At 37.8% G+C, this 15,051-nt stretch overlaps 1 protein-coding gene across 1 annotated transcript; it reads left to right on the forward strand.

The window, feature by feature from the left end:
- Positions 1-1,910: 1,910 nt before the first annotated feature.
- Positions 1,911-14,465, forward strand: LOC144639384 (zinc metalloproteinase-disintegrin-like 4a). The gene is made up of 12 exons (XM_078498697.1): positions 1,911-1,962; positions 2,277-2,338; positions 2,578-2,679; positions 8,156-8,227; positions 8,793-8,956; positions 9,843-9,924; positions 10,840-10,936; positions 11,204-11,261; positions 12,094-12,181; positions 12,469-12,537; positions 13,308-13,375; positions 14,330-14,465. Coding segments are annotated over exons 2-12 (846 nt in total). The 5' UTR covers positions 1,911-1,962; positions 2,277-2,293; the 3' UTR covers positions 14,331-14,465.
- Positions 14,466-15,051: the final 586 nt, after the last annotated feature.

A 15,051-nucleotide genomic window follows, 5' to 3' on the forward strand; every position in this document is an offset into this window, starting at 1 on the left:
ATCCATGACTAGGAGTGATTTCTTTTACATGAAGGAAAATTTAATTTAGCATATATTTTTATGTTTACTTGCCTGGATGTCAAAGGTGCTATGGCTTAGTAACCAAGCTTTCAAATGCTAAAATCACCTCTCGCGGGGTGATTATAGCCGCAAATACCGATTTTCGCGACCAATCAGAATGCCCCAATTTTTATAATCATATAATGATGTATGACAGCATTGGGTAACAATTTAACGCTGGGTCAGATTAAAATAAAATGATGTGTAATCTGATAATTTCACCAGAAATAAAACAGCGGCAACAAACATAACACATGGACTACGCATGGTCTGAAAAAAGAATCTAAAATTTACTTGACGTCTCGCATGCTACAGCACGCATCTTCAGGAGTGACGGTTACAAAAAGCGAAAGATTTTAAAACTTAAAAATACAAAGCGAGGTACTGGTAACGAGCTAAACAATAATAAACAACAGTGATAACAATAGGTGATAGCTAATAAAGCCACAGCTTTCACTGCCAACGTTGTCATTGAGGGTGGGTTTTAAGTCCCGTATTAACAATGTTTCTTTTATTTTACACTGTAAGTCACATCGTCCACTGGCTAAGACCTGAAATTGAAATGGCCAAGAAACAAGAGCGCTTATAAACTGATAATGTTGCCGTACGTTTACATGTATAAGTAAAGTTTGAGCCTAGTTGCCCATCAAGCCGGAGCTATCTCGATTTGCGTTGCATGAAGCGAACACTCCGGTATTTTTATTCCTTCCTGGGTGGAATGATTGATGATTCTTACCTTGAAGACCGCAATACGGTGAATATACTTATGGTCAATTAATCACGTTTCGCTCGCACCATAAACAAGACTTTTAAGTATGTTTTGCTATGAGAGACGAATTCTTTCACTTCGGTTTTGATTCTTTTTTTTTTTTTTTTACCTTCTGTTTGTAGGATCTTAGATGAGTCATTTCCACACATTATTCGTTAGTCTAACAATAGTTTAATACTTCGTAAATCTTAAGGTCTTAAATCACTCTGCAGAAATCAGGGTTTTTATGTTCTGCTGTTTGGACTGTCTGCCTGCCGCATCAAATATGCGTTTCTTATCGAGGATTAGAGCCGAATGATATATATTAGTTTAACAAGTGTTCATTTATCATACACCTAATTGAGAAACGTTGACAAAGAAAAAAGAAAAAAATAGAAAAAAAGTTAAATAAGAATTAATTAGCGTAGTTTCATAGCTAGTAGCATTAACAGAAAACTAACGAGTTTTTTGCTTGCACACTTTAATTAAGTCTGCGTTTTTTGCTGTAACAAGATATATTGATAAGTTTCTTGCATGTAATTCCTATTTGACTTGTTCCTTTTTCTTTCTTTTCTATGACAACTTTATTGCATTTGGGTGTATATCCAAAGTTATTTAATGATTTTAAGGTAATCTTCAATATTCAGCAATAAACTATCACTGCCCGCCAACCCTGGCTCTTTTACGGTCTTCTTCTTCTTTACGGTCTTCCTTTTTCCTACTTAAGACATTTTTAATGTCTACGCTCATAGTGTTTACTGATTGATGATGACATACATCAATTACCTTGATGACAAATGAATAACAATGCAGTTCTATATTTTTGCGAAGATAAAGCAATACAAAACGCGAGAAAAATATTTTTGACTATAGATTATGTCGCAGATTCGTATGAACTTTCATTTTATGCCAAAAAATAATATTTTCATGAAAAAATCATCTGATACCTTAAGACAATTAACCTTTTAATTACTTGCCCAGTTCACTCTCGTCGGGAGCAATCAGCACTCACAATTTACTGTATTCCCTTATCGTTTTGTTTATGTTATTGTTATTTGTCTTAAATTAATTTGGCTTAAAAAAGTGTCATTTGCAGAATCATGGAGCTCACAGGATTTTTCAAACAAAAGAAGACGACTTCAATTATATTTACGGTAAGCTAGATATGTAAATAATTACAAAAACTACAAGAGCACTCAACAAACCCCAAGCGTACATGCATTTCTTCTTTTTCCGTACGCTTTTATCTCGTGTAACTGAAAGACGCCATGGCTATATACTAGATAGTGTAGCCGGACGCTGAATCTCTCACTCAATAAAAATCCAATTTAAGACAAAAATGCTACTTTTTGGCCGCATCGAAAATCATTTTCTAACGTGAAAAGTGAAAATTAACCGACCTTACGTCATACGTTATTTGACACTTAATTAATAAAAAAAATCCTTCCTTATCCCGTTATTTCTTTAGGAAACAAAGAAACAAAAATGGATTTTCATCCTTCAGAAGAAGTTTTCGGGAAACGCTCTGGGGTAGGCCTTTGAGTTATATGTATTGTTTTTATGTTGGCGACACGAATGTGATAACTAACACGTGTAAACATGTGCAACAAAAACACTATCAAAGAGAATGATGTCAATTTGTATGACCGCTGTTTAATTTGTTTAATGGGAGAACTAATTATCCAAAATAGGTTTATGTACGTAAATTGTAGACAAGATATCTGAAGGTATTATAACCAATTTTAATTGACATCCTTTTCTTTTCTCAGATACGACCTAACATATCGAATGTCGACGACGTTTACAAGCCATATTTGACAACAAACAAGACACGGTATAACGAGCTGTTGCTGGTGGCGGATTATAAAATGGTAAGCAATGAAACGCTTTACCAACATGAAAGTGACAGCCATTTAAATCAGCGATATTATAGTGGTACATTTTATACAGTAGGCTTCATCCAAACTTTTTATGGAAGAAATGTCGTACCAGTTAGTTCAAGTCTAGCAATAAACGAATGAATAATTATTTTATGTAAAACGAATCATTATGATCATTTCCTATGTTCTGCACAGCGTAAGTGTCCTGAATTTACTGTTACACAAAACAGCTTTGTTTTTGACAATTTTGTTGATACAACCGCGTTATCGATAGTCAACGACACGTCTGGCGAGGCCGTGGTGAATTTAGGCCGAAATTCTGACCATTTCTTCGCCAACTCTATTAAGAACTTAGATTTGCTAAGCCTATGCGAAAAATCCTTTAATTTATAGTGACAAATATTGGGCTATCTTTTGCCAAAAAAGACTTTTAATTGGAGAACTCTTTGTTAGTGTATAATATGAACTGTTGTTAAAAGGGACAGCGTTCCAGCTGATATATCGTGGTTGTATAAGTATTGCTGGTAGCTGGCTATGAACTTGCTTTGTTATCATGAAATTAAAAGGAAAAAAAACACTTAAATTGGTGAAAGAAAAAGAAATCAGTAAAGATTCAACATTTCAAATGGAGATTTTCGTTCCTTGATATCATTTAACAAAATCAAATTTGATGAACCGTAATCCACCTCAGTAGTAGATAATGTTGTTTTTAATCCTAGTTCATGCCTTACTCCATACTAATGAGTGCCTTCCTCCATACTAATGAAGGGGTTCCCGCTGCATATTAATAAGTGTCTTCCTCCATACTAATGAGTGCCTTCCTCCATACTAATGAGTGCCTTCCTCCATACTAATGAAGTGTCTAGTCGCTTCTTTTCATATGATTATAAACTGTCTTCCGAGATTTGTCTTGCAATGGGCTTGCTCTGATAGAGAATTTTATAAGAAGCTCCGTTTTTTTTTAGATTACTTAAGATATATTTCCTTTAGCCTACTAGAGATTTTGAAGCTCAAATAGATCGAATAGTTATTCACGATCAAGCAGACAGAGGCTTAACCATGCATTGTTCTCATACAAAGCCGGCGAACGCGCTTGAGTGACCACGGATATAAACATAAGGATTTTAGCGGAATCGAATCGCTTATTATGTACAGAACGAGTCGCGTGAAGAAAAATTAAAACTAATTGGTTGCACACACGGATTGTAAGTAAAAAAAACTTTTATTTCAGTAGTTCAATTTAACGAATTACAATCAAATTGTAAATCAAGCAAAACTTTATTTTAATCACATTACAACGATGAAATTTAAGAATCGTCTTCGTCCTCGTCATTTCTAGGGGGATAGTATGTAATTTTAGAAGTCTCTTCGTTCTTGTGTATGATTGCTCCACAATCATAACATCGACGCAAACTGTGTTTTCCGTGCTTTCGGTCTAGCGGAATCTCGTGCTCGCATATAGGACAAATTTTACAGTTATCTTCCCAAAAACACATAGGACATTTCATGACCGCAGTATCATATACATTCGGACCTTCGCAGTGTTGACATGGATTATGAACCTTTGCGTGAATTAAAGCTGAACTATCAGAATCGCTATTCTCAGTTTCTTCATCGCTGTCGCTGTCGCTCTCTTGAGATTCCTCAGCTCCAATACCATCCTCAGAAGCTGTTTCCTCCTCTTCGTTACTGTCAGTCGAGTTACCGTCGTCAACCTCTTCCTCTTTATCGCGATAGGCTTGTTCTTTTTGTAATATATCGCTTAGAATTTTCTTATTCTTTATCAAACGCTTATTAACCCCAAGCTCTGCCAGTCCCTCCAGGAAGGTATTGAGTGCACGGGGTTTGGCTACATCATCGTTATGAGGAAGTAGAACATACTCAACCAGCTCTGATATGTTTGTTACTGGTATTATACGTTGATTTCGGAGTAATTGTCCGCGGGGAGTCCAAAACAAGATATCTTTGGAGGTGGCCATACTATGCAGCAGTTCAGAAGCATATTTTCTTGAAACGGCTTTGGAGAGATTGTTTAAGACATCTTTTATACGGGGTTCTTCGCTGTCACTCTCGTCATCAGAGGATATATTGTCTTCTTTTCCACTTTCCTCCTCTTCATCATCCCAGTCTACCTTTCTCTTCATATCGATAAGCACTTGTTAAAAGCAAGATACAAATGATCAATTTTTAGGATGCGGCTTTGCTTTTATAACATAAGAAGCCCCAAACTACTTATAATGGGGGTCAGCAATTCTTGAATAAAGCCTCCACCCTCTTGTACAAGAATTTGCTTCTTTGTCTTAAAGGGAACATTGGGTTCAGCGAGGTTGACTAAAGCATCCTTATATGGCATCAATTTACGCCTATCTTCTTCAGGGATCGGTATGTTTTCCGTGAAAACGTTATAAATAAGTTGCACTAATGCGTGCATCTGTTGTGGCGAGGCCGTCTTTAGAAGAAAGTGACGCTGATAAGAAGGACAGTCGGCTAAGAGTCGAAGGAAACCTTGATTGTTCTTTACTACACGAAACATAATCATAGAATGAACTAATGTTAGTAAGATACATCCTTTTATTGGTGGTGGTGGCAGTGGTGGTGGAGTTAAACAATAGAATTGTGGTGGTGGTGGAGTTAAACAATAGAATTGTGGTGGTGGTGGTGGTGGAGTTGAACAATAGATTGTGGTGGTGGTGGTGGTGGTGGTGGAGTTAAACAATAGAATTGTGGTGGTGGTGGTGGTGGCGGTGGAGTTAAACAATAGAATTGTGGTGGTGGTGGTGGTGGAGTTGAACAATAGATTGTGGTGGTGGTGGAGTTAAACAATAGAATTGTGGTGGTGGTGGTGGTGGAGTTGAACAATAGATTGTGGTGGTGGTGGTGGTGGTGGAGTTAAACAATAGAATTGTGGTGGTGGTGGAGTTAAACAATAGAATTGTGGTGGTGGTGGAGTTAAACAATAGAATTGTGGTGGTGGGGGTGGTGGTGGTGGTGGTGGTGGAGTTAAACAATAGAATTGTGGTGGTGGTGGTGGTGGAGTTAAACAATAGAATAACGGTTTATATAATTGTGAAACATTACACATTTTGTCAGTTCGTGTAAACCTTTCGTTCAGTTGACATGAATTGGCCCTGTCCTATTTGTCAAAAGAACTTTTCTAGGAAAGATAGCATGCAAAGACACATGAGCAGTAAACATAGCACTTCCGGTGTCCGTCCGTTTCAAGCTTTGTCGGTTTCTCCAGAAAAGTGTCAGCGGTTTCACTTGGGGCATCCGTTTACCTGTATGGTGGCGGGAATGACTGGTTCGGGAAAGACGATGTGGGTCAAATCTTTATTGCAACAGGCTCACAAGACAATCCACCCACCTCCGGAGAGAATTGTTTGGTGTTATTCTCAATGGCAACCTACCTATCGCGAGTTATTATTGACGATACCAGGAATTGAATTTATCAAGGGTATACCCTCAACTCTTGAACAAGATTCCTTCTTTGATGTTAATATACGAAACTTGATTGTCATTGATGACCAAATGATTGAAGCTGGGAGTGATAATCGGATCGTGAACCTGTTTACTAAAGGATCGCATCATCGGAACTTGAGTGTCATTTACCTTGTGCAAAACCTGTTCCATCAAGGCAAAGGTAACAGAAGCATCAGCTTAAACAGCCATTACTTGGTCCTTTTCAAGAATCCACGCGACAAGCTACAGATTTTAACCCTAGCGAAACAAATGTATCCTGGGGAAACTGCTTGGTTTATAAAACGGTACGAAGAAGCGGTGCGGAGACCGTTTGGTTATCTGTTTATTGACGTTAAGCCAACCACTCAAAACAGTTGCAGATTGCGAACAAATGTATTACCCGGTGAAGAACGATTCGATAACGGGGAAGTAGAAGGCAGCATTTCTAAAGAACTCCTGCAATATCTCAAGCAGCAAAACCTGATAGCTGCCCCAGTAATTCCGGAGATGCAACGCTTGCGGAATAATATGGATGGCCTTCTATCCCGTAACGACCTTGGAGAAGACGAAAAAGCTAGGCAGTATATGCAGCTACAAAACAGGTTTCTGACATACAAACACCAGCTTAATTCTATACCTGAGGCAACAAAGTGGGCCGAACCCCAAGAGAAGAAACAAATATCTACCACAGAGAATTTACCAACAGTACCAACTCCGAGTCCAGAACTGGCGACAGTACCAGCCACTCCAGTTCAAGCACCAGACCCACAAGTAATTACTTCCATGGCAACCTCCACTCCCTTACCCCCCTCCCCTCCTCCATCGATCTTGACCCCTCCACCCACAGTGGAAATGTCCCCGCCTAAAAAGCGTAAACGCCCGCAAATTCGGTTAGTAAATTATTTGGATGATAAACCGAAGAGGCCTTCTAGACAATCACGGCGTTTACACAGAACCTCACCATACAAATATTCCAAGGGACATGAAGACGATTATTAAATTTCATCGTTGTAATACGTTGTGTCGAACGACCGAAGTAAATAAAGTTTTGCTTGATTTACAATTTGTGTGTTTAGTGTCTAAAGTTCGCGCCGCTCAAAACGCTTTTAAAATCATTGAAAATCATTGTAATTCGTTAAATTGAACTACTGAAATATTTTTTTTTTCAATCCGTGTGTGCAACCAATTAGTGTTAATATTTCTTCACGCGACTCGTTCTGTACATAATAAGCGATTCGATTCCGCTAAAATCCTTATGTTTATATCCGTGGTCACTCAAGCGCGTTCGCCGGCTTTGTATGAGAACAATGCATGGTTAAGCCTCTGTCTGCTTGATCGTGAATAACTATTCGATCTATTTGAGCTTCAAAATCTCTAGTAGGCTAAAGGAAATATATCTTAAGTAATCTAAAAAAAACGGAGCTTCTTATGAAATTCTCTATCAGAGCAAGCCCATTGCAAGACAAATCTTGGAAGACAGTTTATAATCATATGAAAAGAAGCGACTAGACACTTCATTAGTATGGAGGAAGGCACTCATTAGTATGGAGGAAGGCACTCATTAGTATGGAGGAAGACACTTATTAATATGCAGCGGGAACCCCTTCATTAGTATGGAGGAAGGCACTCATTAGTATGGAGTAAGGCATGAACTAGGATTAAAAACAACATTATCTACTACTGAGGTGGATTACGGTTCATCAAATTTGATTTTGTTAAATGATATCAAGGAACGAAAATCTCCATTTGAAATGTTGAATCTTTACTGATTTCTTTTTCTTTCACCAATTTAAGTGTTTTTTTCCACCCTTGAAATTCTGTACTTCTTTCCCCACAATGCTCTTTTTTTTGCTCTGTACAATCCTTTTATCCAATTTATTTGTACATTCAGGGGCATTTTGCAAAATACTTTGGATATTAGGAAAGAAGACTTTTTTTATTAGACGGGAGACTGTCTGGGTTACAATTATTTTGTTATATGATAGAATATTTCTCTTTTATTTATAAGTACTTGAAATATAACAAGAACAAAAAAGTCGTCGAAGACCGAGTTATTACCGTAGCGAATGCTGTTGATGCGGTAAGTAATTTTAGTACCATTAAGTAATTATTATTGTACCAAATAATACGACTTTCCCTTTCTCTCATCGACTTTCCTTTTTTCTCATAACCATTTTTAGGTTATATAGGCCTTTAAATCACAATCTTTCTTCAGATTTGGATTAAAAAATGTATAAAATGGTAATTTTTGCACTGCAATCCTTTAATGTAGAGTTCCCAACCAAACAACTAGACTACTGGCCCTTGTTTTCTATGAGCATGCACCTCGTTGACTATCGCTCACAGAAAACGAGGACAAGTAGTCTAACTGTTAAATTGAAAAAATTGCAAGGACCAATCAGAATGGAGGATTTTAAATAGAACACGGCCGATTGAGTACATGTAGCTACTAATGATCAATCGTGTTCTTTCACATTTTCAGTTTTCCTGTAGTCGGGCGGCACTATGTTGAAATTAACGACTAACAAACAATTTAAGCTCGGAAACATATTATTACTTTCTCCGATAAAGTGATGCCAAACAATTCCCTAAAAACGATAAGCAATTCTATCTTTTTTCGTTTTTGCTTATTTTTTTCCTTGAAGATTTATCAGCGGATTAATATCAGAGTAGTCTTGAAGGCATTGGAAATATGGACAAATGGTGATCCTTACGAGCGCACAGGACAAGCTGAATTGTCACGGTTTAACAGATATCGAATAAAGCATTTGAGGAAACAATTTCCTCACGACAACGCGCACTTACTAAGGTAAGTAAGAAAAACTCATTTTTTTTTATTCCATTATACTCCGCGGGTGGGGTTGTGGGCTGTTCTGTTGTAAATTTGTCTAATATATTCCACCAAAGCATTATAAGTATTTGACGATATCTTTAAGAAAGGTGGGACGCAAAAAAATAAAAAAAATAAACGCTACATGTAAAATCAACTTAGAAGATATTTGGCTGCAGCGGGGAAGGCGGAGGGAAAATTGACGCTGAATGGTAAGGAGTCGAAATTAACAGTGCAGGCAAACTAAGTAACAACTGTGAGCCCGCCTTCTTGCATCGGATTGTAGACTCTTTGGTGATGTGCTCTACCCAAATAAATGATACTCGAATTTATAGAGTTTCCTGAGAAAATAGCCCGGTAGCCACGACAAAAATCACGCGGAAATGCATGATTGCGACTATCTTGTTTGTGCGTTTCCTCCTTAGATAATACAAAAAACAATCAATCAATCAACCAATGAATGAATGAATGAATGAATCAATCAATCAAACAATCAATCAATCAATCAATCAATAAATCAATCAATCAAACAAACCATCAATCCATCAATAAACAAATCAACAAATGAATCAATAAATAAGTCAATACCCTCAGTGCAAGAACGAGCAACAATAACTTAACTGGCACGAAATGCGGGAAAACGTGCACGATCGAGACACGATTGGTTTTGGTTTTAATTCTGATTGGCCGAGAAAGTGGCGTTAGATTTTTAAACCAATCACTTAGCGTAGTAATGCAAAACCAACGCAAACGGAAATAACTTTTGACACTCAAGCAAAACCACTCTAATGTACTTCGAAATTTAGTTTACGATGCAGCATCAGTGGGTAGGAATGTAGTTTTCATAATGTTATTTTCGTTTCAGTCAAAAGTGGTGGCCAGGTGCAAGAGGCAAGGCATATATCACCAGTACGTGTAATTGGTATTACTCATGTGGTATTATTAGGGTAAGTAATTAGGCAGCATAGATTGACTGTAAGGAAACTATGACATTTATCACCAGTTGATCATAATTAGTTGATCCTGTAAAGACGTAAAGGTGCTCTTTGATATATTGTGGTTTTCAAACGACATGCGAACTCTGAAATTCAAACATCAACCAACGGTTTACGCTTTTTGCTGCCGTCAATCGTCTTACGGACCTTTCGGCAAACAGAAGTTCACTTCAAGCGGGTCAAAAGGTCACGTCTCTCGATTGTGATTGGTAGATTTCGATCAATTTCGGTTGTTTCCTTTTTCAAGGATCGTTGGCTGTCGTCTTAATTACGATTGACGGCAGCGAAAACGCAATCGTTAATTGGGTTTTGCGCAATAAAGTGACACATTGGCAAGCACCGTTTCCACGGTTCAAAATCAGTGAAATCCGTCAAACAAAAACAAACGTTATCACCCTTGCTTAATTAAATGACAAAAACAATTATCCATGAAGCAATCACAATATAATTTAGCCTTACCCGACGCCAAGAGCAAGAAAACGTGTACAAGCAAGGCAGGATAGGTTTTGTTTTTTTTTTCTTTTGATTGTTCGAGAGAGTTGCTAGAGTTCGTTTTTTTTTTCTCTTTTTAACCAATTACTAAGCGTAATACAAAACTAAACAAGATGTGCATTACGTTCGACAATACCTTTTTTATTATTACATAAAGACATGTCTATACAAGACGGACACCTCTTTAAGACGGGCACCTGGAGTTGGTCCCGTCCCTTTCAGTCATTTTACTGTAACTAAACTCTCCATAAGACGGACACCTCTCTAAAACGGACAGTTGGAGCCGGTCTCGACGGTGTCCGTTTTAGAGAAAGTTGACTGTAATTTGGCAGAAGATTCATTTGTGGTTTGTTGACTGATGTTTCTCTGTCGCAGTGGAAATCGGGATTGATGGGCCCTTACATCGGCCTTGCTCATGAAATGGGTCACAACTTTGGATTCCAGGAAGACCGTAAAAAACGGAAGAACGGCGGTAAGTCAGTAACAAAGCATTTATCTCCACAGTCTACATATTGGGACTATATAGAAATTGTGTTCTCCTGAAAACGACTCCTCACTAGGAAAAGATCAGTTAGCGACCAGGTATGCACGTGCTGATATAAACCCCATGCTTTTTATAGCACTCGCATCACATTTTCTTTGAATGTTTCTCTTAACGGTATGATCGATATTATATACTGTCTTTTTATCAGTATTCCCCATGACGTTTCTCTATTTTCTTTTCCCTCATTATCTTCAGAGATTTGCAGGTGCTTAACTCCAGAAAGGGGGTGTATCATGGGCGCCGGTGGACCAAAGTACGTAATAAAAACTAAGGCAAATCAACATACATTTATTAACCCATTGGCTCCCGGCCTTGACTATCGTTGCTCTTTCTTCCACTTGTGACGTCATTATCTTTGAGCAAAAAAGGCACCACTTACACTCAAACTCTGCAGGAGGAAAAGCTCTTTCCGATAATGCCCCAATTAGAGTGATTGGGTCAATTGTTCTTGAAATACCCACAAAAATGCTTAAAAATTTAAGTGAAAAATTTGTAGGAGAATTTGCCTCAGCCACCAATGGCGCTTTAGTGCCGAGTATTTCCTGTTTGAATGGCACTTTCTCGTAAATTCCTAACCTGCAAGCAAGCCCAGTTATAGGCCAACAACTGCAGCAAAAAATATAAGAAAAGGAGAAAAAGGAAAGGCAAGAAAAAAAAAAAATGAAAAACGAAAAGCCTAGAGTGGTAGGGCACTTTCAAAATTTTAATTTGTGCGCATGCCTGAACAATAATGACCTAACCTTGGATGATTGAGGGAAGAAAGGCATGCTTCCATGTTGCAAGTGACTTTTTGAGTAGTTTGGAGCTTAATTAGCTCATAAATGACGAGAAAATGTGAAAAACGTCCAAAATATGCGTTTTTTCAAAAATCTCCGAGAGTCAATAGGTTAAACATGCTATAGCATGGTACATTCGTTTTTCATAATGTTTACATAAACGGCAGTGAAATAGATTTTAGATATGAACATTGGCACTCAAGGATGGAAAAGCAATAACGCATTCACATATTTGCTTTTGCATTCAGTAAAAACAATACATACTGATTGGGTTAATATAATGATTAAAAATATTGTAATTCCCCACAGAAAGAGGATTCCCGGATTTTCAGACTGCAATATGAAGTCGCTTAAAAGGCTCAAAGATTGGTGTTTGTACAATGTGCCAACTTACAAGGTATCTTTAGTTGCAACCGTACCAATACCCATATAATGCATTCTTGTACATAGTGTACTGCATTTATACGGACAAACGTCTACACATCTTCCTGAATATTTGTTGTTCACACAAAAGCCTTGAGTATTAATACGATCATTATTGTTCTACAATATAATTCCAGTAACAAAAAAAATTGTACCCTGGTCAGTGTACTAGTTAATCTCAGCTCTGATATTTTCAATTCAAAAAAAGTTTGCATTTTCCACGTTTTAAATTGACATTAACACAAGTGATTTTTTTTAAAGTCCTATAACAGTTATTGTGGCAATGGAATACGTGAGGAAGGAGAGGAATGCGACTGTGGTACTCCTGAGGTTTGTTTACACGAAGCAAAAAGGTTTGGCTACATGAGCGACGTTTCTTGCACAGGCAATGCGATTAAAAAAAATCCCAACGCCGAGCAGTGAAAATTTCCCGGGGGTGTCCCATTTGCACCAAGTATCGGTCTTCTCGTGTTGTTCGATATTTGCTTCTACATTTCGGGTTTGCACATGTGTAAGAAACTGCTTGCGCAGCATCGCTATAAATAATAGAAAAAGAGATCAAAGCAAAGCTGACTAGTCAGGAAAAAACAAAAAATACAAATCATAATCATTACACTGTTGTGAACTCTTTTCTTCTATTCAGCGCTAAATTATTTATTTAACGGTAGGACTGGGTCCAAAATAGATATGCGTGGTGAAAAATTAAAAATAATAAAATAATTTTAATTTTTTTTGTAATTTACTGCAATAATATTCAAGCAAAATCAAGAGAAAATTGCTTTGTTGTTCTTTTTTTATACCATTTCTATCGAGAAGAAATACCATCAAGACAACCATATTGTTTTACACACTGCTTTTCAGCTTTCTGTTTGAAAAAAGAAAAATAATTTAAATTTTTGTAATTTACTTTCAATAATATTCAAGCAAAATTGTCAAACTGTGTTGTTCTAACCCATAACATTTATCGAAGAGAAAGACCTACAAGACAACCATTATTTTCTACACACTGCTTTTCAGTTTTCTGTTTCAATAAAAATATGCATTCTTTTTAAACAATCGGTGTAATATAATTATAACTATGTTTGTTTTAATCTCCTCAGATGTGTATGGTTAAAGATCCCTGCTGTGAACCTTACAACTGTGTCCGCAAGGAGAGCTGTCCACAGTGGTTAGTACAATATGACATTAAACAAAAATACATGCTTATTAGTGGAAGTGCTTTAGGCCCGGTTTAAACGTCGCATTTTACATGTGCCGAATTTTATACTTATTTGGGTCGACTCGAAATATTAAATTCAAAATTTTATTTAGCCGTCGATTGTATACCAAACCTACAAGTAAAAAGTTAAAAGCTGGCAACTGGCGGCTAATATCAATGTGTGTTTTACGCACACATGCAATAGCTCGTACTTCATAAATCGCGCACTAAGGTTATATACACAGACGTAAAAGATGGAACCCTACCTTACCTTACCTTACCTCACCTCACCTCACCTCACCTTACCTTACCTTACCTTACCTTTTCTTACCTTACCTTACCTTACCTTACCTTACCTTACCTTACCTTACCTTACCTTACCTTACCTCACCTCACCTCACCTTACCTTACCTTACCTCACCTCACCTCACCTTACCTTACCTTACCTTACCTTACCTTACCTCACCTCACCTCACCTCACCTCACCTCACCTCACCTCACCTCACCTCACCTCACCTCACCTCCCCTCCCCTCACCTCACCTTACCTTACCTCTCTTACCTTACCTCCCCTACCCTCACCTCACCTCACCTCACCACACCTCACCTCACCTCACCTCACCTCACCTCCCCTCCCCTCCCCTCACCTCACCTTACCTCACCTCACCTCACCTCACCTCACCTCACCTCACCTCACCTCACCTCACCTCACCTCACCTCACCTCACCTCACCTCACCTCACCTCACCTCACCTCACCTCACCTCACCTCACCTCACCTCACCTCACCTCACCTCACCTCACCTCACCTCACCTCACCTCACCTCACCTCACCTTACCTTCCTTACCATCATAACACCTTTCCTTCAAACATAGATTTTAGTTTTACGGTAGCTTTGTCATAATTGTTTTTTACTTTTGTTTTCAGACTCACCTAAAGGCCTGAAATTTAAGGAGGAGAACATGGAACTAGTTATTTGAGAAAGGGTTTAAATATGCCATTGAAGGAAAAGTGGGATTTTATGGAAACTTATGTTAAATTTAGATTAAACAAAATGGCAAATTAAAATAAAAGTATATCGGGATGTTTTTCCGTTTAAATGTTCATTCCTAGCACCGCTAACCTTTATACACTTGACTTATGGGTGGCATCCTTCACCCATAAGTCAGAATTTTATAAAACATGCAATTTGATATGTCAAGACGAAATTCTACAAGAGCAAACGTATGTCATGTCTTTTGGGAAATTTTACCGAAACACCTGAATTCTCAGTTTCAATAATCCGGGATAGACCAGTACCATGACCAGGGTACCATTCAAAGTTATTGGAATATTCATATTCTGTTGGAATTCTATGATGACTTTATTTTACGAGGTTAAAACATCCATTATTGGTGACGCAATAGCTTACATGATGGCCTTTCGCTCCTAGAAGCAAAACATGGATTACAAAATGAATGAAAGGCAAAACATAGTGCAACACAGCATGATTTGAAATGTTTCCTGGGACACGTTTCGGGCAAGCTTTTTTTTAGCGATAACATTTCTTAATTGATAGTTCAGTGTTGCTCCGTATGCGCACTGCACTATAATAAAAAGTTATTTGACCTGAGTTGTTTCGGCTCTTGACGGTAACCGAATTTGTGTTT

This window comes from Oculina patagonica, chromosome 14, assembly GCF_052425735.1.
Source record: "Oculina patagonica isolate OP01 chromosome 14, crgOcupat, whole genome shotgun sequence".
Taxonomy (NCBI): Eukaryota; Metazoa; Cnidaria; class Anthozoa; order Scleractinia; family Oculinidae; genus Oculina; species Oculina patagonica.